Raw genomic sequence first — 25635 nt, 5'->3', positions numbered from 1 at the left:
AATAGAAAAAAGCTCACAGAATAAGGATATGAAGAAAGAATATTTGTGTATAGCTGTACAATGTGTTTTAAGTGAAGTGTTATTACAAGAGTCAGTTTAAAAATTTAAAGCACTTTGGAAGGCTGAGGCGGGTGGATCACCTGAGGTCAGGAGTTCAAGACCAGCCTGACCAACAAGGTGAAACCCCCCGTCTCTACTAAAAATACAAAAATTAGCCAGGCGTGGTGACAGGTGCCTGTAGTCCCAGCTACTTGGGAGGCTGAGACAGGAGGATTGCTTAAACCCGGGAGGTGGAGGTTGCAGTGACCCAAGATTGCGCCACTGCACTCCAGCCTGGGTGACGGAGAAAGACTCCGTCTCAAAAAATGTATATAAAATAAATACATAATAAATAAATTTAAAAACTTATAAAGTAAAAAGTTAAACTAAGGTTAATTTATTATTAAAAGAAATTTAAAAAATATATCTAGCGTAGCTTAACTGTATGTTTATGAAGTCTACAGGAGTGCACGGTAATGTCCTAGGCCTTCACATTCACTCACTACTCTCTCACTGGCTCACCTAGAGCAATTTCCAGTCCTGCAAGTTCCATTTATGCTAAGTGCCCTATACAAGTGTACCATTTTTTATCTTTCTATATCATTTTCTTACTGTAGTTTTTCTATGTCTAGATACACAAATATATTATAATGTAAGTACAATTTGTGTAATGCACAAATTGTGTTACAATTGCCCACAGTACTCAGTACAATAATATGCTGAACAGTAATATGCTGAACCAGCTTGTGGTCTCGGAGCAATAGGCTTTACTGTATAGTCTAGGTGAGTGGTATGCTATACCACCTAGGTTTGTGTAAGTACACCCAATATGGTTCTCACAATGACAAAATCACCTGATGCATTCCACAGAACATGTACCCATCATTAAGTGACACACAACTGTATTTAGAACATCCCAATTACTGTCATCCTTCTTTAGTCACCAAGAACTCTATATATGGGAGGTACAGGTAAATAAGTGGTGGGTTTTATCTTTTTGGTTTTATGTTAGACAATGTTTCTACTCTAATTAAAGTCATTTTCACCGCAAAACATGATGAAAACCAAGAATGATTAACAAGCACCTTTCTTAGAAGTTCTTAAGATTTTGCTTCAATATTTTTCAGTGTGTGGAAAAAGCAAAATTGTAATTCTATGTACCATAGGTACCATTATGACTCAAAGTATTACTCTTCTAAAATGAACTGTAACAATTAAAAAGCTCATCACAAGGTAAGCTCACTCTGTAAGGATGGTTTGCATGATGTAAAAAATGTGATTCTTAACATGTTATGAAATTTTTAGGTGGCAACCAGAGTTACTATTGCCCCAGATTTCTGACATAAAATGCTTTGCAAGAGTAGTTTTGGCTAATTTATAGAATACAAACAATCATGGGCTTTTACCAAGCTTAGTTCTGCTATCTTTACAAGTGACTTAATACCTCCTGTCCATTTCTCTAGTGGGGGCAAGTTTTACACCAGTTGCTTTTCTCTAGCATGTTTGTAAATATGGGTAATATCAATGAGCAGAAGGAAGCACCTTTAATTCAGCAGTTAAACACAGGTTTGGACTGCACAGGTCCACTTACATGCAGATTTTCAATTGAACCCCTAACCTCCATGTTGTTCAAGGGTCAACTGTACTTACTTACAATATTTACTTCAGTCCTTTCATGGCCTGGAAACAGGATCTTTGTCTTCTGCAGACTTAGGGAAAACTAGGAAGAGGGCTCATTAAATAATCATTATTCATCACCCTCCCCCAGGGTATGAATAATAAACTGTATGTGAATACTACTATAAAAACCCATTTTTATTAGCATGAGTGGGGCTTAATTCCAGTTCTGAGCAGAAGGAAACAGTTTTTCATCTACTAACATGTATCAGCAGACAGACGTGACAGTTTCCAAACCATCATCTGTACTTCTTATACTCACAAAAATCAGGGCATCTACTTCATACTACCCTTTTATGAAGTTTGGCAATTCTCTGTATGTGAATGTCTACAGAGGGCAAATTGTCTCATCAGAGAATTATTTTCTCAAAGATGGAAACCATATCTACTCTGGATACCATACCAGTGGGCAAGAATATTAACCATTTCTAAATGGCCATTGAAGATGACTATACGATTGTCCCCCTACCAATTTAAACAGTTTCAAAATCACAAATGGAGAAGAACATATAGAATTTTGTGTACCTATATTGCAAAATCTTGATTTTTCATGTGGTATTATGAAAACATATGGTGTTTTGACTTATTCATTTGAAACGCTGCATATAGCTTCATTCATTAACTGGATTAAAAGGCACATTTCGAAAAATCTTCATTAAAAGTAATACTGTGAAAAGTTTATTTGCATCGATTACTTCCTTTTTTTCACCATCATAAGAGATATTGACATTTGTTTGCTCTTTGTGATCAGAGAAAAGACATTTTGGAATGGATAATCTGTTTCTACCATTCTTTAAAGAAAAAAGCTTTAAAAACAAAATTCAAGTGCAAAAATTTCCAGTAGTCTTCCTACCTCCAGTGTACCCCAGCAAAATATTCATAGCTGTGCTGTTAGGAAATTAATCAACCATAAGCTTCAATTACCCACTTTTTTTCTTCCCTAAGGTGTCTGTACTTATGAAAACATATATAGCATATTCCTGAAAGTATACCATATTCCTACAAAGTAAGGGAGCCTAGAAGCAACAGTGATCACTGCCTTTCAGTGTCTCCAACCCCATGTAACCACTGATAGGATAATTCAGTCTCTAAGTCATTTGATCTACCCATTTCCTAAATAACAGCGATCAACTTCTATTCAACAAAGCTAGTCTGGGTTTACTAACACGTTCCCCCAAAATTCAATAGGTCCATGTAACGTAGTAATTAGGTCTTTCAATTTTTTACTATGATTATTTTTCTTCATTATAAAATGTATTTAATGTCAACATACGCAATGCATGTATCAGTATGGAAGATGCAGCTTTAAAGATGTTTATTTAAAATTTTTCTTACGGTTTATGCTTTGGATTTTTAAATCATATTTTCAATAAGGGTCTCTAAACTCCTTTCAAATTACCTAAAATCCTGGAAAAAGTTTAAGCTACTGGTCAGTCTAAAAAACTTGACAGATGCATTCTTGAGACATTCATCAGGATACACTTTAAAAACATCAATCTAAGTAAGCTCTTTAATACAACATGATACTTTATAACTGTTATACATTAATCCCCCTAATTTATTTTCATACTTGGACCTTCAAACCACCTTGGAATAAATAAGAAAAATTTTAAGTGCAAAAATGAGTAATACATGATTTTATCACTTTGGAGACAATGAAATCGATATTTTCCTGTGATTTAAAAAAAATAATAGGAGTAATCAATCTTGTGTATACTTCTGGACTTTAACTTGTAACAAATATATTCTGTTAGCATATAAAATGTTTTTATCTTATTTTGAAAGGATTAAATATGTAGGGTTGTCCAAAATATGTGTATTGTTTTTTAAAACTGACACCAATGCATCCATATTCTACTAAAAACAAACAAAATAATCAGACCGATGTGTACTTATTAGGAAGCAAGTTTAAAAATTTGGATTTTTTTTTAAAGTGCTGAGATTTGGAAGAGGAATATCTTTAAACATGCTAACCATTACCTTATGATGACCATAACAAGGACTCAAACTCAAGTTTAGAAAAAAAAAATAGAGGTTCTATGAAAGGAAGATTAGTAACAAACATTCAGGTAAAAACAAATAGCACCACAATGAATTGCACTAAGGTGCTAAAGGAGGTACCTTATTCCCTGCAGAGTGAACGCTCCTTCTGAAATGTATTGCAACATATAAATGCAATTGTTTAATGGTTACCATTTGGTTCATTCATCTACAGAAAATTGCATTCCTTCTAGTTCATTATATTGAACAAACATTCAAATTACTGAACTATACATAATGTTACATAGTTTACATTTTATGAAAACAAAGCTCGAAGGAATATTTATAAATGTCACCTTGCATAAAGATGACAAGTTTAAAAGGGCTCCATATCTCTTAAGACATTTAATTTACGTTAATGGTCCAGGAGTGTTTTAGATATAGATATAGATATAGATATATTTATATGCATATATATTTCAACAAGAAGTGTAAAAATTTTTAAAAACAAATCACAGCACTCATAGCTGCTTCACATACGAAGGTCTTAGGGTCATTAATGTGTCAAACTATTACATTTATAATATGTATATTTTTAAAAAGACAAAAATGGCACATCAGAAAACTCGCTGAAATTCTTATTAGAGGCCCATTTCACTGTATCGTATTACTGATGTGTCGATTCAATGTGTAATTCCCTTTTCTTCACTGAAAGCATTTGTCCCTTCTATTTGGATCCACTTCTAGGGTCTCTGTATTTTCTTTCCTTGGTTAGACGGCATCCTTTTCCATGTCAGTTAAAGATCAGGAAAACGGCTTGGGTCTTCCTTGTAGTCATCAGGTATAGTAAAGATGGAGCCATCAAATTCATCGTATCGAAACTCCTGAAAAGTCACAGTGGCTGTGATTGTGGGAAACACAGGTATATCTACAGAGAGAACATCAATGATAACATTGTAAAATCAAATGTTAATATTCATAGACTACAAAGTACTATTGGAGATGTCCATACTCCTTAAAATGTAAAAAAAAAAAAAAAAAAAAATACCCAAGAACCAGAAGAATTCAAATATATGTAGTACTGAGTGTGTGTTTCAGGGAGAGTTCTGGGTATTGATTAGTGAGGAGAAAAAGACATTCAGGCATCCAGCATTATATTGAAAACTCAAGATCCCATGCCTTCCTAGTCTTAAGAATATAATGCCAGATTCTACCAGTCTTTTTTTCTTTTTCTTGGGGCAGAGGGACAGCTACTTTTGTGCTTTTTGCATTCTGACTTTTTTCTCTTCAGATTATAGTATATTTACTATTCTGACTCTTTGAGCTGATTTATTTTCATTCTTACTAGCCCAAGTAAAATACTCTAATCCTTTTCTGTTTTAAAACATTAAAAACAACCTATCACTTAAATGTGTGGGATAAAAACAGTCTCATCAGAAATGGAAAAATGTCATACCACCACAGCCTAATCTTCCAAATGAAATATATTTCTAGCTGAAATTGTTTAAGTAAAATCTAGCAATTAAAATGAGCAAGTTAATGATTACATAAGAATCAGAAAGAGTAAAATAAATAAAATGAACAAATACATTAAATTAAATTTTTAGTTTTATTCCTCATATGAGTTACTGACATGAGTACAAATCATAAAGCCTGGATTCAGATTCCTATAAATCATTTTACTCATGAGCCTCAGGGCTTTCATATGTAAAATAAAGAAACTCTGAAATTCCCTTAAAACTCTGAAATGAGGTTGGGTGTGGTGGCTCACACCTATAATCCCAATATTTTGGGAGGCCAAGGCAGGGGGATCACTTGAGCCCAGGAGTTCAAAACCAGCATGGGCAACATAGGGAGACCCTGTCTCTATTTAAAATAATAATAATAAATCATTTTTTAAAAAACTCTGAAATGAGTATATGAAAGCTAATTCAAGTGTCTACCTAGGGTAAGGGCACAGAGTAAATTAAGTCTAACTGATATAAGCTAGTATTTTATTGCAGAAAGTTATGTTCTTATGTAAAAAGGAAAACAAAATACCTTAATTAGATTTAAACACAATAATCAACATAACAATTATAGAGTTTCCAGTTATTTCTGGGGGAAAAAATTATTCCTTTGTACCTACTATATGCAGATGCTATCCTAATCCAGGGGTCTGTACACTAAGTCCTATTGCCAGGCCTATTTTGGTAGGGCCCATAAGCTAAGAAAGTATTTTACATTTTTAAATGTTTAGGGAAAAAAAAGAATAGTATTTCATGAAGTGAAAATCAGGCTGGGCGTGGTGGCTCATGCCTGTAATCCCAGCACTTTGGGAGGCTGAGACAGGTGGATCACTTGAGGTCAGGAGTTTGAGACCAGCCTGGCCAACATGGTGAAACCCCATCTCTAACAAAAATACAAAAATTAGCTGGGTGTGGTGGCGGGAGCCTATAATCCCAGCTACTCAGAAGGCTGAGGCGGGAGAATCGCTTGAACCCAGGAGGCGGAGGTTGCAGTGAGGCAAGATTGCGCCACTACACTAGAGCCTGGGAAACAGAGCAAGACTCTATCTCAAAAAAAAAAAAAAAAAAATTACATGAAAGTCAAACTTCAGTGTCTGCAAACAGCTTTTTTGGAACACAACATGCCCACTCATTTACTTACTATCTATGGCTTCTCTCATTCTCCAAAAGGAGTAGTTGTGACAGAAACCATAGAGCCCACAAAGCCTAAGATATTTATTATCTTTCAGACAAAGTTTGCTGACCCCATTCTAGGTTTTGGATACACATCACTAAATAAGAAACAAAATTCATGCAATTATAGAGATTACACTGGTTGGGAGGGGCAGACAACAAATAAATGATGATGACTATCTAGAAAAAAATAAAGCATGACAGCAGAATAGGGAGTCTCAGTGTTGGGGGTACGAGCTGTTGAATAGGGTGGCCAAAGGAAAACCTCAATGAAGGGACTTTTCAGTAAAGACCTGAGATAAGAACAAACCATGCAGTTGCCTGGAGGACGAAAATTCCACAAAGAAGAACACGAAGTACAAAAGCCCTAAAAGGAAGTATCTGGTTTAATCTCGGAACAGCCAGGAGGCCAATGTGGCTGCAGCCAAATGAATGAGAGGAAGATTAGCAGGCAATGAGGTCAGAGGGGAAATAGGCTGCCAGATCAGGTGGAGTTTAGGCCAAAAAAAAGACTTCAGCTTTTACTCTGGATCAGGTGGAAAGCCAACGGAAGGGTGTGACCGGGGTAGTACTATAACTGGAGTTTTGGCAGATGTAGTGAGAATATAATACAAGGTGACAAGAGTGAAGAGGGAGATGTGCTCCAGAAGGAGCAGCCAGAGAGGGAGGAAGAAAACCAAGAGAGAGTCTATCAAAGAAGTCAGAGGAAAATGCAATGACTTGTCTCAGTTATTCATTGAGCCAAGGACTTCAAAATAAGAAAAGTCAAATCTTGAAGAGATTAGTATAAAAACAGAAAAGTTTCTACTACATTTAACAATAAGGATCAATAATAAATAAACAGGAAGAGAGAATCTGTAATGAACTAAGGAAGTGAATATGCTTTTTATTTTGAGACAATTACAGATTCACAAGCAATTTTAAGAAATAATACAGGCCAGGCACAGTGGCTGACACCTGTAATCCCAGTACTTTGGGAGGCCAAGGTGGATAAATCACTTGAACTCAGGAGTTTGAGACCAGCCTGGGCAACAAAGTGTTGAGACCCCATCTGTACGACAAATACAAAAATTAACTGGGTGTGGTGGCTCATGTCTGTGGTCCCAGCTACTTGGGAGGCTGAGGTGGGAGGATGGCTTGAGACTGGTAAGCAGAAGTTGCAGTGAGCCGAGATCATGCCACTGCATTCTAGCCTGTGCAACAGTGGCAGACCCTGCCTCAAAAAAAAAAAAAAAAAAAAAGAAAAGAAAAAGGAAGGAAGGAAGGAATGGAGGGAGGGAAAGAGGACGCAAGGAAAGAGAGAGGGAGGGAGGGAGGGAAGAAGGAAGGAAGGAAGGAAGGAAGGAGGAAGCAAGGGAGATTTCCTGTAGCCTTTATTCAATTTTATCCAACTTTAACATCTTACAAATACAACATAAAAATCAGGATATTGACAGTATAGTAAAACATCATGAATATTTCCATAACCACATGTTGTCCTCATGTTGGATCCCACAGTGTTGCCCTTTTATAGCCACAATTGCTTCTCTTATGCCTCACCCCTTCTGTAGTCCCTGGCATCCACTCAACTGTTCACTGCCACAGTTGTTTTCACTTCGAATACTTTATATAAATGGAATCATACAGTATCTAATTTTTGGGATTGGCTTTTTTCTACTCAGTATAATTCTCAAGCAATTCATCTAGGTTGTTTCATGTATTAGCAGTTCATTCTTTTTATTGGTGAATAGTATATCCCATGGTATAGGTGTATCATTGTTCATTTACCTGTTGAAAATTGTGGGTTTTGGCTATTACAAATAAAGCTGATATAAAATAAACATTTGTGTACTTTTTGTGTGTGTGTGAACATACTCTTCATTTGTCTGATCTAAATGCCTAGCAAACTAATACAGCTATTCTAGCTTCTTTGCCTTTCCATCCAAATTTTAAAATAATCTTGCCTATGTCTATAAAAATATCTTGCTGGGATTTGTCTCTCAGCACTGCTTTAGCTATGTTCCACAAATTTTGATATGTTGCAATTTCATTTTCATTCAGTTCAATTTATTGTTTTATTTCCTTTGAGACTTCCCTTTGACATATAGATTATTTAGAAGAGTGCTCTTTAAGTTTCCAAGTGTTTGGACATTCTCTTGTTTTTTTTCTAATATTAATTCCTAGTTTAATTCCATTGTAATCAGAGAACACACTCGGTATCATTTTCGGTTCTTTTATATATATTCAGGTTTGTTTATAGCCAATATGGTCTACCTTGGTATATGTTCCATGGGCACTTGAAATGTATGTGTATTCTGCTGTTGTTGGGTGGAGTATTCTATAAATGCCAATTAAATCCTTTGGCTTATGATGTTGTTGATTGTTCTACATCCTTGCAAATTTTCTGTCTGTTGTTATATCAATTGTTGAGAGAAGGGTGTTGAGTCTCCAGTTATAATTGTGGATCTATTTTTCCTTTCCATTCTTTCAATTTTTGTTTCATCTATCTTGCAACTCTGTTACTTGGTATATATACATTTAGAATGGTTACATCTTCTTCATAGATTGACCCTTTTATCACTAAATAATGTCCCTGTCTCTAATAATTTTCTTTGCTCTGATATCTGCCTTAATTTTAATATGGCCAATCCTGTTTTCCTTTGATTAGTGTTTGCATGATATATCTTTTCCCATTCTTTCACTTCTAATCGGCCTATATCATTATATTTCAAGTGAGTTTACTGAAAATAGCAGACAATTGGATCATGGTTTTTGTTTTGTTTTGTTTTGTTTTTTTATTGAAACAATCCTGCTCTGTCACCCAGGCTGGAGTGAGTGCAGTGGCGCGATCTTGGCTCACTGCAACTTCCGTCAGCCTCCTAGGTTTAAGCAATTCTCCCACCTCAGCCTCCCAAGTAGGTGGGATTACAGGGATGAGCCACTGCACCCAGCCTGGATCATGTTTTTTAATCCACTTTACCAATCACTATCTTTTAATTGGTATATTTAGACCATTTACATTTAATGGTATTATTAATATGTTAGGGCTTAGGTCTGCTATTTAATTTTTTGTTTTCTGTTCATTCTCTCTGTTCTTCATTTCTCTGTTTTCTTTTTCTTGCCATCCTTAGGTTACCTATTTTTTAGAATTTCATTTTAATTTATCTATGGTGTTTTTGAGTTATCTCTTTTTACAGCTTCTATAGTGGCTGCTCTAGGTATACATTATTGTGTGTATGTGTGTGTGTGTCTGTATCACAATTTCCCGGTGTCATAATTTTGCCAACTCAAGTGAAGTAAATTTATCTCCCTTCATGTCCCTATACCTTCCCCCCATTTAAAATATAATTGTAAATAGAAAGTAAGAATAGAGAGACAAAAGTAGGCTTTCAAATAGCTTGGCTGTGAAAAGCAAAGATTAAAGCAAGTGCTGGTGGAACTACAGGTGCTTTTTTTTGTTGTTGTTGTTTTTTGTTTGATTTTAAAAGGGGAGAGACCTGAGCAAGCCTAACAACTGAGAGGAAAAATGCAGTACAGATAGGTAGAAGGAAAACGAGAAATATGAAGTCACTCATACAGCTAGCTTCCCCCCCCCCCCAACCTTGAGACAGAGTCTTGCTCTTGTTGCCCAGGCTGGAGTGCAATGGCGTGATCTTGGCTCACTGTAACCTCTGCCTCCTGGGTTCAAGTGATTTTCCTGCCTCAGCCTCCTGAGTAGCTGGGATTACAGGCACCCGCCACCACACCTGGCTAATTTTTAGTAGAGACAGAGTTTCACCAAGTTGGCCAGGCTGGTCTCGAACTCCTGACCTCAAGTGATCCACCTGCCTTGGCCTCCCAAAGTGCTGGGATTACAGGCGTCAGCCACTGTGCCCGGCGATACAGCTAGCTTTTTAAAAGAGCTAGGAGGAGAATAGATCCATAATACAAACGAAGACATTACTCAAGCTAAGAAGAGGGGCGCCACTTCCAGTGAGATAGGAAGATGAAAGAAAGGTTGGGCTTGGGGCAGAAAAATCTGTATGGGGTGTTGGAAGTAGTGAGGGAGATCCCATTTCTGATATTCTCTTTTTGTATCAAAGGAAGTAAAAATCATCTGCGCTTAGGTTGTAGGAGAAAGTGGTGGGGGAGGATGAAGATTTGATGATGAAAGAGGGTCAAATTTAGTCTTTGAGCAAAATGAGAGAAGAAGCCAATCAGAGAAAAGACCATTCATAATCAGCACTTAAAGCTCTGGCTGATTCTGAAAACATGTAATTGTGTTAACAATAATTTCCAAAATTTTTTTTTGATTTTTTAGTTTTTTTTTTAATTATTATTATACTTTAAGTTTTAGGGTACATGTGCACAATGTGCAGGTTAGTTACATATGTATACATGTGCCATGCTGGTGCGCTGCACCCACTAACTCATCATCTAGCATTAGGTATATCTCCCAATGCTATCCCTCCCCCCTCCCCCCTAATTTCCAAATTTTTATAATTTATCCCAGTTGTGTTTTTTATCCTAAATGTAGAAAAAGAAACGGTGAAAGATTAAATATACACAGGAGGAAGTTTTACAGGGTTGGTTCAAAAGAAGGACAGAGAAACAAAAGAGAAATAGTTAAACGAATACCCCATAACTTTAAGTATACAAGCAAAAGATTATTCCTTGTTAAAAATGTGGTTCTACATCAGAGAAATGCCTGCAAAAAAAGGATTGCAGATTTTTTTCTTCTCATATAATGAAAATATTTCCTTTGCATAAAAATAAATGTATTGTGGGGTTTGATTTGGGTTTAGAACTTAAAAATAGATGTGAATACAGAGATAGTTTGAAATTCTCAACTGTTTAACTCCTGTTCTCTATTCTGGTTTGTCATGGGTCTCTTAACAGTACCTAGAAGGGAGTCTAAAACTTGAAATATTTCCCTCACCATAGAAAATGGCAGTGGAGTTTTAAACTTCTGCAGAAATGCTAACACAAAGATCCCTTATGGCTATGGCACACAGCTCTGAATTGCATTAGTTTTCTAACCATTTCTGCCTAAGATCTTATCACTGATTTCTCCAAGTAGACACTGGGTTCCTAGTGCTTTTGAATTGCAAAGGGCAACTAGAGTGACATTTTGAAAATCACTTATTTAAAAGTCATTTTTCAAAAAAAAAAAAAAAAAGTCATTTTTCATCTAGAAAATGTTTATTTCCAAGTGTGCAAAATTGTGAAGATCAGGTTTAATTTTTAGCAATGAAAACATTTTGGCCTAAGTATTCTGAGATGTGGTTTTAAAAATATTGGGTGAAACAAGATACATCTGAAGAATTACAGCACTCATTAAATACTGAGTGGTTGAATTGATGGATAGTGTTAAAGGAGCTCCTGAAGCTTGAATTAATGCTAAATCTAAATCTAAACACCCAAAACACCTTTTAATAGTGTCTTCTTCCTTGGTTTCTGATATGTTAGAAAGAAAACTATATGCAAAAATGAGTGTACTATTTCTAAAGATCATTGCTTAAGATGAAATTAAACATTTAGGGCTGAAAAATAAAACGTATGAGTATTACTTTATCCATTAACAGTAACTGCTTACTCCAGAAACATTCTCACTACACAGAAACTGAAAGCATAGCTGAAAATCTGGGCTAATCTCTAGTCTCCCTATTTCACATGAAAAACATTATTACAATACATCATTAGTTTACCCACACTTTTCTTGTGTGAAATAGATCCCTTACATTTAATTTAAATCAAGTAGAATAAGAATTCTCATCAGGCACTTTAAATATTTGACAAAACATAAATAAATGCATATAATTACTGAAAAACTTTACGAAAATGTAAGCAACTAGGAAATCTATTTTCCTTTAAAACAGCAGCCCCCAACCTTTTTGGCACGAGGGATCTGTTTCGTGAAAGATAATTTTTCCACAGACTGGTGGGGACTGGGGAAGGCTTTGGAATGAAACTGTTCCATCTCAGATCAGGCATTAGATTTCATAAGGAGCGTGCAACCTAGATCCCTCACATGTGAAGTTCACAATAGGGTTCATGTTCCTACAAGAATCTAATGCCACCACTGATCTGACAGGAGGCAGAGCTCAGGCGGCAATGCTCACTAGCCTGCCGCTCAGCTCATCTCCTGCTGTGCACCCCACTCCTAAAAGGTCATGAACCAACAGAGGTGTTGGGGACCCCTGCTTTAAAAGAAATTGCTTATTAAATGTTAATAAACAGCTCCATATTCCTAATGGACACTAAAATTATATCTAATTTTTTCTCTTACCTAATTTTACAGGAAAGCCTGGAGGAAGCTTCATCTGAACAAATTCTCTAAGCTTGTTAAAGTGCTTGAAGGGAGCTACTACTTCTAAAACATTCAATAATCTGAAAAATGGAAGAAGAAAAAAATGTTTTCATTGTTCAAATTGCCTTGTGTCCTTATGCTTTTCAACTACATGCTTCAAACCTGGACAGTAGTATTGACTTCCAGATACTAAGGATGAGTAAATTACAGACTTTATTCCTCCTAACTTTTTACTCTATAATGGTTTACAACTTTTGATTGTGCAGCCATAATTTTCACAATTGTTTGATTTTAGGTCCATATTTAGATGGACTCAAAGCTAGTAACTAGATTCACTGTTTGGGTGGCTGATTTCCACTGTCAATTTATTGTGTGTGTAAAAGACTCTTATGTGCTTAATATTCCTTGATTTCCTGCATATTTGATAAATGATTGCTTCTTATCTTTAAAGGGAAACTTGACTCACATAAAATTTCAGGTTATACTATCTTTCCCTCTGAACTACAATTTCATAATATCTCTTAGCATTCTATATCATATTAGTCATTATGCTATAATTTCTTTCATCTTTTGGTTGGATGGATTTCTTTTTTAAGTAGTAGTATTTTTCTTTGAAAAAAGTCCTACAACTGCTACGTTTCTTGAATTCTTTTGTGCTTGAGAATATCTTCAGTTGCCTCCATACATAAATTAAAGTTAGAAATACTGACAGATCACACTTTTGTTACTTCAGATAAGTAAAGACATATGAAAAAATGGAAGGCCAGGCTGATTTTATCCCTTTTCTGCCCGGATGCCTTTGGATTTATCAACAACTGAAGCCCAATAGTTTGATCAGGATAATTTTTGTTACTAATCATTCTGTACCAATTTTTCGTGGAACCTAATGTCATCCTATAGATTTAGTTCTTCATTACAGAGAAATTTTCTTCTATCATATTTTGAATATTATTTTGGTTATACTTGGACGCCTTTTAAGTAAAACATGAATGACTCATATTGAACCATTTTTGTCCTCCATATCTATTGCTCGTGTAATTTCTTTAATCTCTTCTACTGAATTCACCAAGAGTTGTCAAAATTTAATTTTCAGTTACATCTATTCTGTTCATTATTGTTTCTACTGTATTTGTTTTGTAATAGTGCCATTTAGTGCTCAATTTATTTCCTCAGCTTTACAATCTCCTTTTCATTTCATTTTACTGTCTTATATTCTTATCTCAGAAAGATCTACTTTACTGATTTCGTGTTCTTTCTTGTTTTCTATGGCATTTATAGGTAATTTTCTTTTTTTTTTTCTGAACTTTTAGAACAAATTATTTGTCTGGCATTTGTATGCTGTGTTCTGTATTTCTTTTTTTTTTTGAGATGGAGTTTCGCTCTTGTTGCCCAGGCTGGAGTGCAATGGCGTGATGTCGGCTCAACGCAAACTCCGCCTCCTGGGTTCAAGTGATTGTCTGAGCCTCCCGAGTAGCTGGGATTACAGGTATGCACCACCACACCCGGCCAATTTTGTATTTTTAATAGAGACGGGGTTTCTCCATGTTGGTCAGGCTGGTCTCAAACTCCCAACCTCAGGTGATCCACCCGCCTCAGCCTCCCAAACTGCCAGGATAACAGGCGTGCACCACCATGCCCGGCTCCTTATTTCATTTTCTTTTTCAAGAGTAGTGGTTATAACTGCCACATTTTATAAATTCTAAGATATTATTTTTTTTTTCATGTAACATATCTGAAATTAGGATAACTCCTAAAATTGATGACATCTTAATATTAGCTGCAGTTTTCTTCTTTATTAGCAAGTAGAATATAAAATTGGTGAATCTTTGGCCAGGTGTGGTGGCTCACATCTGTAATCCCAGCACTTTAAGAGGCCCAGGTGGACAGATCACCTGAGGTCAGGAGTTTGAGACCAGCCTGGCCAACGTGGTGAACCCCATCTCTACTAAAAATACAGAAATTATCCAGGCGTGGTAGCACATGCCTGTAGTCCCAGCTAGTTGGGAGGCTGAGGTGGGAGGATCACTTGAACCTGGGAGGCACAGGTTGCAGTGAGCCGAGATTGTGCCACTGCACTCCAGCCTTGGCAACAGAGTGAGACTCTGTCTCAAAAAATAAATAAATAAATAAATAAATAAAGTAAATAATAAAATAAAATTGGTGCATCATTGAGTCAACTGGGTCCTAGATATGACAAATTTTGGCAGATGTGTAGGTGTGGCTAACTCTCCACATTTTCTGAGACTTATCTCTCTCTGACATAACTTGACGGCTGTATAGAACAATCTATCTACTTATCTAAAGCCTAGATATGGGTAAAGCTCAGGTATGTATGTACTGTTTAAAAATATATGCACCCTGCTCTCTTCTCCGATCATTTTTAAAAAATGTATTAGGCCGTTAAAAAAAATTAATGCATTAGGCCAGATTTGAAAGGGAAGGAACTAGTAAGAGAAAATCGCCCAGTGCTTCATCTCCTCCCTCCCACTTTAGTGAGGAGCCTAAAACTATAGTTGTATCAGTCAGCTCTTGCTACCCATCTCTCATTCCAGCCATCTCTCCAAATAGAGTATTTTTAAAAAGGAGCATCCAATGAGTACATGTTTGAGAGGATATATTCAATATGTTTACCACAATATTGTTGAAAATGGTGACAAACTACAAATAATCAAAATGTTTATCAGTAGATGAATGATAAAATAAACAACAGTATATCAACACTACAAAATAACAAGGAAAAAGAATAGACGAAAATATAATCACTGTAAAACTTCAAGACACACTCATTTTTTCTTTTTTCTTTTTTTTTTGAGACGGACTCTCCAGGCTGGAGTGCAGTGGCACGATCTTGACTCACTGCAACCTCTGCCTCCTTGGTTCAAGCGATTCTCCTGCCTCAGCCTCCCTAGTTGCTGGGATTACAGGCACGTGCCATATGCCCAGCTAGTTTTTGTATTTTTAGTAGAGATAGGGTTTCACCACGTTGGCCAGGCAGATCTCAAACTCCTGACCTCAGATGATCCGCCCACCTTCGCCTCCCAAAGTACTGGGATTACAGGCATGAGCCACCACGCCCAGCCAAGATACACTCACTTTTAAATGAAAACAAGGAACACACAGAAGAAAACGTGCACCATTCCCCCATTTTTATTTTAAAAAATGCAAAAACACAGATAACTCTAGACAAAAATACAAGAAATAGTCATTAACTATTGATGTGTTAAAATAACACATTTTATTCTGTAAATTTCCATACTTTTGGATTTTTTTTAAAACAAGCATGTATTCACGTATTACTTTTTATAATTTAAAAACCTACTTGGCTGGGCGTGGTGGCTCACGCCTGTAATCCCAGCACTTTGTGAGGCTGAGGTGGGTGGATCACCTGAGGTCAGGAGTTTGAGGCCAGCCTGGCCAACATGGCGAAACCTCATCTCTACTAAAAATACAAAAATTAGCCGGGCGTGGTGGTGGGCACCTATAATCCCAGCTACTCAGGAGGCTGAGGCAGGAGAATTGCTTGAACCTGGGAGGTGGAGGTTGTGGTGAGCCAAGATCGCGCCACTGCACTCCAGCCTGGGTGACAGAGCAAGACTCCATCTCAAAAAAAAAAAAAAAAAAGAAAGAAAATCTACTCAAAAATTTATCTGGTGAAAGTAGTAAAAATCAATACTTTTGCGAACCAGAAAAGTTCTAGAACAGTGCACACACTATCAAGGCAATGGCTATTTGCTTTTCATTTCAAAGGTCTCAAATGCACCACTGGGGTGCAAATATTATTACAGCCTTTAAGGTTTAATAGTCTCTTTCATAAACATTCGTAGTTAGTAACAAACTTACAACTCTATCCCTAAGGGAAATTCCTGGCTCATGGCTATCGTAGCTTTAAACGTTTTCTTACTCTCTTTGCACACCAATTCTCTACCCAGATGAGGAGCTCTAAAATGGAAGGAAAAAAAATGTTAGGAAACTTTTTCCATAGTCTATCACCTTCCTAAGAAGCATCTGTCATCTTTCAATGACATTCATTAATATTTCAATTTTTCTTACTCTGTCTACAGAAATAAAGTTATGCTAAAAGGGAATAAGATATGTATAAGAAATTAAGACAAGGGCAATAAAAAAGAATAGCAAAGAGTAAAAGTTCAGAAATTATTAGATCTAAACTAATTTCACATTGAATATAATTTTAATAACCACTATTTTTAGGAATAAAGAAAATCATTAGTAAAAAAATTTTTAAGGTATTATTGTATATCTTTAAAGTCACTTATTCAATTCAATCTTCTTTACTATCTATTACAGCCTCTGCATTGATCAATAAGAAATATTGTGAAGAATAAGGAATTCTATATTAACTATTATCAAAAGAAAATTATCAATGTAGCATAAAGATCTAATTGGCTTTTATTTGCAACTCTAGCACAGGACAATACCTAATTCTGTAAAATAGAATGAGTGTTCCAATAAGCTGAAAAGAGGAGGTTAGCTTTATAGACTGAAAAGGCTGAAGTGGAAACGGTGGGGAAAAAAGGTGATCTGGTTATTTCAAAGTTGCTTTCCTTATACAGTTAAAAAAACAGAAGACTTAGTTACTATGTTGACTCAGGTTGCCTGGAATGTCCTTTTTTTTTTTTTTTTCATTTTAAACTGGCCCATTTCAAAGTTCAGTTTAATTATGTAGTACTTAGCAGAAGTAACTACATTCTGGTTTGGTATGGTCTGCTGGTGCCTAGTGCATGCAGGAGGCTAATCTAATACAATAATACCCTCATAAATTTTGTTTAACACCATAAAATATTAAGGTCAGGCGCAGTGGCTCATAGCTGTAATCCCAGCATTTGGGAGGCCGAGGCAGGTGGATCATTTGAGCCCATGAGTTTGAGACCAGCCTGGCCAATATGGTGAAACCCTGTCTCTACTAAAAATACAAAAATTAGCTGGGCATGGTGGAGCGCACCTATATTCCCAGCCACTCGAGAGGCTGAGGTGAGAAAATGGCTTGAACCTGGGAGGCGGAGGTTGCAGTGAGCTGAGATCACGCCCACTGCACTCCAGCCTGGGCGACAGAGCAAGACTCCATCTCAAAAAAAAAAAAAAACTATAAAAATATTAAGATGGAAACATCTTGGAGAATTCAGAAAAATATAACAAAACTTTCAATAAGAAAAAAAAATGACAACTTCTTCCTAAACAGGAGCAGGAAAGTAATATTTTATATTTTATTCTCCACCAAAAGGAAATAATGGTTGGCCAGGATACACTTTTTACTTATCTATTTATTAAAAATAAACCCTTTCTTTATTCATTCATCATTCTTTTAGTCAATAAATATAAACTGAGTATGAGCTATGTGGTAGGCACTCTACTGTTAGTAATATTACATCAGCAAAGGTCCTATGGAAGGACAGTGAGAAGTAGTCTAGCATAGGTTGAAACTAAAGGATAATGACAGGTGAGGAGCTTGGAAAGGCAAAAAGAAGATAAATAATGAATGGCCTTGCACACTATGCTAAAAAATCAGGATAATCACAAAATAGAAAAGCTCATCATACAATGGGAAATCTCAAATAAGCAACTGTCCTGCGCAATTTCCTATATCATATTTCCTTAGAACAGTGTCCTTTAGTTTTTTAGGTGTGTATAAATTGACAGGATGGATACAGAAAGATCTACAACCATTTGCAAAGAGGGTACATAATTTGGGACACTTTGCCCTTATCATATTTAATCCATATTTTTAAAAGGTAGAAGAATTGCTTCAGTCAAAAATATACCAATAATTCTCTCCAAAATAATTTATGCCAAAATATTCACATATTCAGTTTTTACAAATTATTCTTTCTAAAAACCAAATAATACATAAACAAGAAAAAAACTTACTTTCCATTTTCAGCAGATATATATTCTTCCCATGTAATAGTGTTCTGAGGAGGAGGTGTAAGAGACTGTCTTCGAATCGGCTGCCAAAAAAAAAAAAAAAGAAAGAAAGTGGGGTGGGGGAAAAAGAAAGATGTTATTTTTTAAATATAAGATTAAAATACATCGTAAACTATTAAAACTAACAATCTACTTAATCTCTTCAATATAATACTTGAAAAGGTTCCTTCCAAGATCGTTCCATGGTGGTTTAAGCTCTATTGGTAATATTTATTATCAATTTTTTTTAAATCCCAAAAAGACAAATATCAAAATAATAACACCCATTCATTCAATGCTTCAATCATCTAAAATGTTCCTGTCATTATACTAGCTGCTGAACATGGAACTACAGAGAAGTGTAAAAACTAACTCTGGGCCAGGCATAGTGGCTCATGCCGGTAATCCCAGCACTTTGGGAGGCCAAGGCGGGTGGATCACGAGGTCAGGAGTTCAAGATCAGCTTGGCCAAGATGGTGAAACCCCGTCTTTACTAAAAATGCAAAAGAATTAGCCGGGCGTGATGGTGAGTGCCTGTAATCCCAGCTACTCAGGAGGCTGAGGCAGAGAATTGCTTGAATCTAGGAGGTGGAGCTTGCAGTGAGCTGAGATCGTGCCACTGCACTCCAGCCTGGGTGACAGAAGCAGACTCCACCTCAAAAAACAAAACAAAACAAAAAAAAACAACTCTGATTCAAGGAATTTACAATTCAGTTGGAAAGAAAAAAAAAAATACAGACATGAACAGTTAACCAGAAATATAAAAGAGCATATTATTAAAAGCCAAATGAGATTATAGAAAATAGAAAATATATCAGAAAAGATAGCAATCTTCTGTGGGTAAAGATCAAGACTATGCAATTGGACTTCAGATTTAAATGAAGATGAAACAGAGTGTTTTTAAAACAGAGAAAATAAAAGGTAAAAAACACAAGACGACTGATTTAAACTCAGATGGGAAGTTCAAAACGGAGCTCAACAGTAGATGGTAAAAATCGCAAAGGTCAGATTTTAAAACTTTCACCCTATCTTTGCTAAATATGAATTTCAATCACTATAAGATGAACTAGCAATAAGGAACTAAACTCTGGAGCAGAAAAGGAAATTGGAAATTCTTGGGCCAGGTGCAGTGGCTCATGCCTGTAATCCCAATACTTCGGGAGACAAAGACAGGAGAATCACTTGAGCCCATGAGTTTGAGACCAGCCTAGGCAACATAATGAGGCTCTGTTTCTTAAAAAAAAAAAAAAATTAGCTGAGTGTGGTGGTGCGTGCCTGTGGTCTCAGCTGCTTGAAAAGCTGAGGCGGGAGGATCACTTGAGACCAGGAAGTTGATGCTGCAGTAAGCCATGATTATGCCACTGCACTCCAGCCTGGGTAACAAAGTAAGACCCTGCCTCACAGAAAAAAAAAAAAAAAGAACTGGCCAGGCGTGGTGGCTCATGCCTGTAATCCTAGCACTTTGGGAAGTCAAGGCAGGTGGATCACTTGAGGTGAGGGGTTCAAGACCAGCCTGGCCTATATGGTGAAACCCCATCTCTACTAAAAATACAAAAATTAGCCAGGCGTAGTGGCTCGCACCTGTAATCCTAGCCACTCGGGAAGCTGAGGCAGGAGAATCACCTGAACCCAGGAGGCAGAGATTGCAGTGACCTGAGATCACGCCACTGCACTCCATGACCCGAGATCACACCACTGCACTCCAGCCTGGGAAACAGAGCGACTCTATGTCTCAAGAAAACAAAACAAAACAAAAACCTCATAAATTAAAAAAAATTTTTTTTTCAATTGCTAATGAAAACCTAACAGGACTATGGAGCAAAAAGACAATAAGTGAAAGACTAGTATGAATAATAAGATGTTAATAACATTGAGAGGGTCTCATTCAAGAAATGTGGTTTTACATATAATTAGTGTAAGATGTTAATGAGCCGTATATTAGAGTTGTTAAAATCAAGGATTGCTAAGACACAAAATTGAGTTAGAATCCCAGCTCCAATACCTGGTAGTTGTGTGAATTTGGGCAAGTTACTTTCTATTATGTCAACTTAACTCACTTGCAAAATGGGAACTGGGCCACTAACTCATAGTTAAAAATTAATGGAGATAACGTATATAAAAAACTTAGTGCAGGTCAGGTGTGGTGCCTCATGCCTATAATCCTGGCACTTTGGGAGGCCAAGGCAGGTTGATCCCTTGAGCTCAGGAGTTTGAGACTAGCCTGGGCAGCATGGCAAAACCCCATCTCTACAAAAAATACAAAAAAAAAAGTAGCCAGGCATGGTGGCGCACATCTGTGGTCCCAGCTACTTGAAGGGCCAAGGTGGGAGGATTCCTTGAGCCCAGGACACGGAGGCTGCAGTGAGCCGAGATCATGCCACTGCACTCCGGCCTATAGGACAGAACACGACTCTGTCTCAAAAAAAATTTAAAAAGAGAGAGAGAGAGAAGCAGTAAATGGAGGAAAAGCTTTTTCTCTACCCTCCGTTTTCTGCCTAACTACAGAGTATAAATTTTGCTTCACTGGAGATAACTCTATACTCTTACTAGCCCAGTGACAGCACCAGAGGAATTTGCAAACAAACCTTACTCCTTTCCTGTCCTTGGAAACCTAAAATCACTTTCATTTGTCCTGTCATTTCTCTATAAATTTATTGTTCTTTGTTGAAGATGCTATATAAGTAGAGTTCTAAGCCACTATTTTGAGCTACTTTTTTTTTTTTTGACACATAGTCTTGCTCTGTTACCCAGGCTGGAGTGCAGTGGCACAATCTCGGTTCACTGCAACCTCCGCCTCCCAGGTTCAAGCAATATTTCTGCCTCAGCCTCCTGAGTTGGGATTACAGGTGTGCATCATCAAGCCCAGCTAATTTTTGTATTTTTAATAGAGATGGGGTTTCACCATGTTGGCCGGGCTGGTCTCAAACTCCTGGCCTCAAGTGATTTGCCCAACTCAGCCTCCCAAAGTGCTGGGCTTACAGGCATAAGCCACTGTGATCAGCCCTTGAGTTACTTTTCCTTGGGGTTTCTTGTGTGGTGTGCGGCACGCATTAATAAACTTGTTTGCTTTTCCCTTATAAATCTGTCTTTTGGTACGAGAGTCCATCTCAACTAAGAACTAAGTTTGGAAGAGGTAAAGTTTAGTTTCCCTTATGGTATAATGGAGGCCAAAAGAAAAGACTGTTTCAATATCACACTACAGAGACTTTGAAGAGAAAGAAGCCGAAAAAGCCATAAATTTTGTTGGTTAGAAGTCATTGATGATCTCTGAGTAGCAGCCGAGGGATGTGGAAAGAAAGGAAACAGAGTTTTTTAGTATCAGGCAAGATGAAAGACAATGTTCTTTCCTTGAGAAGCTTATCAAGAGACACAAAAAGTAAATACTTATAATTGAGGGTGACAGGGGCTATGATATAATTGAGGGTGACAGGGGCTACAGAATGATATAAACATGCACAGAAGAGGTTTATGACAGACTAGGGTAGCCAAAAGACGTGGACTGGTTGACTTCTGAGTTGAGGAGTCTAAAAAAGAACAAAAGAACTGGTTGAAGGAACTGGGGAAAGCAGAATGGTGAGAGAAAGCATGACATACTGGGAAATTGCAAGTGTAGTGTGTCTAGTTGTATGAGTAGTATACATGAAGATTAGTAGTAAGAGAAAAGTGGTCAGACACAGAAGAGAAAAAGTAGCCTGAAAGGGTTTTACATATGAAGTAGATCACATTTTACTCAGGAAGCAATGGACAAATATTTTAAGCAATACAATATAGTAGCTAAAACACCAACTGTGGAGCCAGAGTGATCCAATTCTGGCTTCGACAATGACTAGCTGACTTCAAACAAATTACTCAACCTCTTTTGCCTCAGTTCTGTCAACTATATAACCTCAGAGGGTTTACTGTGATGATAAAAATGGGCTGTTAAATGTAAAGTGCTTAAAATAGTGCCTCACGCATAGCAAGTACTGTATACATTTTAGTTACTGAGCATAGCCATTACATGATTCAATCTATTTCAGGGTGATTACTCTGGTGGCAGTGTATTTAGGAAGCTATCTCAGTAATCCAAATGAGAAATGAAAAGGGCATGTTGTTTAAAAATGGAAGGACAGAAAATAGACTAAATAGACTCAAGAGATCCTTAGGATTTTGTGATTGATCAGATATAGAGATAACAGGAAAGCTAAGAAGTCTAAGAAGAAATTTCAGGTTGCCAGCTGGGGTAAATAAGGAGATAATGGTGTTACTACCTAAGACAGAGAAAAGAGGAAGGAGGGAAGAAAGCATTATCTGATTTAGACACACTAAATTTTAGACATCTATGTTTATCCATGTAGAGGTAGGCAAAAGCACTATAGATGTGGTGATATGATGGAAGAATAGAGTTAAAGGTATATATCTGGTTGACAGTTACCAGTGTTTATGTACTCACTGATGAGATGTCAGAGATTGCTAGTTGTCTCCCCAGTATCTGTTCTCCCATTAGTCTTTGTGAAAGAACCTCTCTTCCAAATTTTTGGATGAGCACATGACTTCCTAGAATAGACTCCTTTTCTAGAAATCCTTGCAGCTAGGTGTTATCATGTGACTAAATTCTTTTTTTTTTTTTTTTTTTTGAGACAGGGTCTTGCTCTGTCACCTACACTGGAGTGCAGTAACTCAATCACACCAAACTGCAGCCATGACCTCCTGGACTCAAGCGATCCTCCCACTCCAGCCTCCTGAGGAGCTGGGACTACAGATGCATGCCACCATGTTCAGCTTGTTTTTACTTTTTTTTTGTAGAGACAGAGTCTCACTATGTTGCCCAGGCTGGTCTTGAACTCCTGAGCTCAAGCAATCCTCCCACCTTGGCCTCCCAAAGTGCTGGGATTACAGGCATGAGTCACCATGCCCGGGTTAAATTCTAACCAATGGAATGTGAGCAGAGTGATGTGTACAACTTCAGAATGGGTTCTCAAACAGAATAGGAATGCCTTCTCCTTTCTAATTAGCACTTTGGGAGGCCAAGGCGGGCAGATCACCTGAGGTCAGGAGTTCGACACCAGCCTGGCCAACATGGTGAAACCCCGTCTCTACTAACTACTCAAGAGGCTGAGGCAGGAGAATCGCTTGAACCCAGGAGGCAGAGGTTGCAGTGAGCTGAGGTCATGCCACTGCACTCCAGTATGGGCAACAGAGGGAGACTCCATCTCAAAAAAAAAAAAAGAATTACTATTCCTGCTGGCTGGAATATGAAACTGGTACATATCATCTTTTTTTTTTTTTTTTTGAGATGGAGTCTTGCTCTGTCACCCAGGCTGGAGTGTAGTAGCGCGATCTCGGCTCACTGCAAGCTCTGCCTCCCAGGTTCATGCCATTCTCCTGCCTCAGCCTCCTGACTAGCTGGGACTACAGGTGTCCACCACCACGCCTGGCTAATTTTTTGTATCTTTTAGTAGGGAAGGGGTTTCACCATGTTAGCCAGGCTGGTCTCGATCTCCTGACCTCGTGATTTGCCCGCCTCAGCCTCCCAAAGTGCTGGGATTACAGGCATAAGACACCGCGCCTGGCAATATAAATCATCTTATACCATGTGGATGGAAGGCCACATCCTAGGAATGGCAGAGAAGACAAAAGAAAAAAAGTTGTCTGGGATTAACCCACAGAGCAGAGAAAAACCACACAAACTCAGATTTTTACATGAGAGAAAAATAATCTTTTATCTTGTTTAAGTCACTGTTCTTTTGAGATTTCTTATAAGCAGCCAAACTTATATCATAACCAATACCAAATTCCAAATTTACAGTGGGAGATTATACATAATACTATGACATGTAGCCATGGCTTATCAGTAGAATGACAAAGAGGCTTAAAAGCTAGTTAATGACCCTCACAAATGCTGTGGCAAAACATTAGGTAAAATAGTATCTAGTGATATGCTAGAAAGCAGAGAGACATGCGTTTAATAGAACCTTTAATTTTAGGGGAAACCGCTGGAAACGTTTAAGATTGCTGCTCCAACCTAGAACCACAGCAAAGACTAATCCCATACCCACCGAAATCTCTATCTATTAATATTTTTAATATTATATATAACATTTTCATGGTAAAGACACATTTGTCATATGATTAGATAACATGGCATGTCACATCATTATATTTTTTCAGGTAATAACTTTTCCAAATAAGTTTCTACCATTTCCAAATAAATTCTTTCTAAACAGTACATTATACATTCCCCATCTTAGTAAAGACTGTAATCAATGTAATTTAACCTTTTATTGAGCACTTTATCTCATCATTATAAATATCAATTATCATATTCTAAAAATGTCTTTCTAGTTTAAGTTTAAATTAGTCCTTTATTTTTTTCAAGGAATCCCAAATAGATTCAAAGTCCTTTATTATATACTGACACTTCTTGCTGAATCCTTCAGTGCCTCCTCTATACTGATGCCATGGCTATCTAATGAAACAGGAAGACATAAAGGTTGGTGCAATACCAGATAACTCTTTAAGTTATTTTGCCAAATCAATTGGCTCTGTAATTGAAATGCCTTCAAGCCTTTCCCTCATAATTAAATGTAAAACTTCTGATGACTATTTTCCTTGAAGCATATAGGAAATACTTTATTTCTAGGTTTGTTATTATTCTAATATTTTATATGGCAAAGCTTTCTGAAAGTTTAAGATATTCATGTATTTTATTATGTATTCCTCTTTAGATTTTTAAATAAAGAAAAAAAAATCCATGTCGGGTGCGGTGGCTCACACCTGTAATCCCAGCACTTTAGGAGGTCGAGGCGGGTGGATCCTGAAGTCAGGAGTTCAAGACCAGCCTGACCAACATGATGAAACCCCGTCTCTACTAAAAATACAAAAATTAGCCGGGTGTGGTGCCCGTAATCCCAGCTACTCAGGAGGCTGAGGCAGGAGAATTGCTTGGAGCCGGGAGACGGAGGTTGCAGTGAGCTGAGATCACGCCATTGCACTCCAGCCTGGGCAACAGAGCAAGAGCGAGACTCCATCTCAAAAAAGAAAAAAAAATCCATAATCATGAATAGGGCTTAACTCAATATTCTGAACATA

At 37.2% G+C, this 25635-nt stretch overlaps 1 protein-coding gene across 4 annotated transcripts in view; it reads right to left on the bottom strand.

The window, feature by feature from the left end:
- Positions 1 to 2371: 2371 nt before the first annotated feature.
- The window catches only part of ANKRD13C (ankyrin repeat domain 13C), a 94381-nt gene continuing 71117 nt past the window's right edge, over positions 2372 to 25635 (bottom strand). For 2 of the 4 annotated variants that reach the window (XM_003830607.5, XM_055117341.2), the window contains 4 exons: positions 18529 to 18608; positions 16486 to 16584; positions 12625 to 12725; positions 2372 to 4624 (listed from right to left, as the gene is read on the bottom strand). In XM_003830607.5, coding sequence (XP_003830655.1) covers positions 4494 to 4624; positions 12625 to 12725; positions 16486 to 16584; positions 18529 to 18608 — 411 coding nt within the window. In that variant the 3' untranslated portion in view covers positions 2372 to 4493. The remainder of the gene's footprint in view (positions 4625 to 12624; positions 12726 to 16485; positions 16585 to 18528; positions 18609 to 25635) is intronic. The other 2 variants (XM_063607314.1, XM_008956041.4) reach the window with 2 other exon arrangements.

This window comes from Pan paniscus, chromosome 1 (genome assembly GCF_029289425.2).
Source record: "Pan paniscus chromosome 1, NHGRI_mPanPan1-v2.0_pri, whole genome shotgun sequence".
NCBI classification, from domain to species: Eukaryota; Metazoa; Chordata; class Mammalia; order Primates; family Hominidae; genus Pan; species Pan paniscus.
This window is presented reverse-complemented; position numbering and strand designations above follow the sequence as displayed.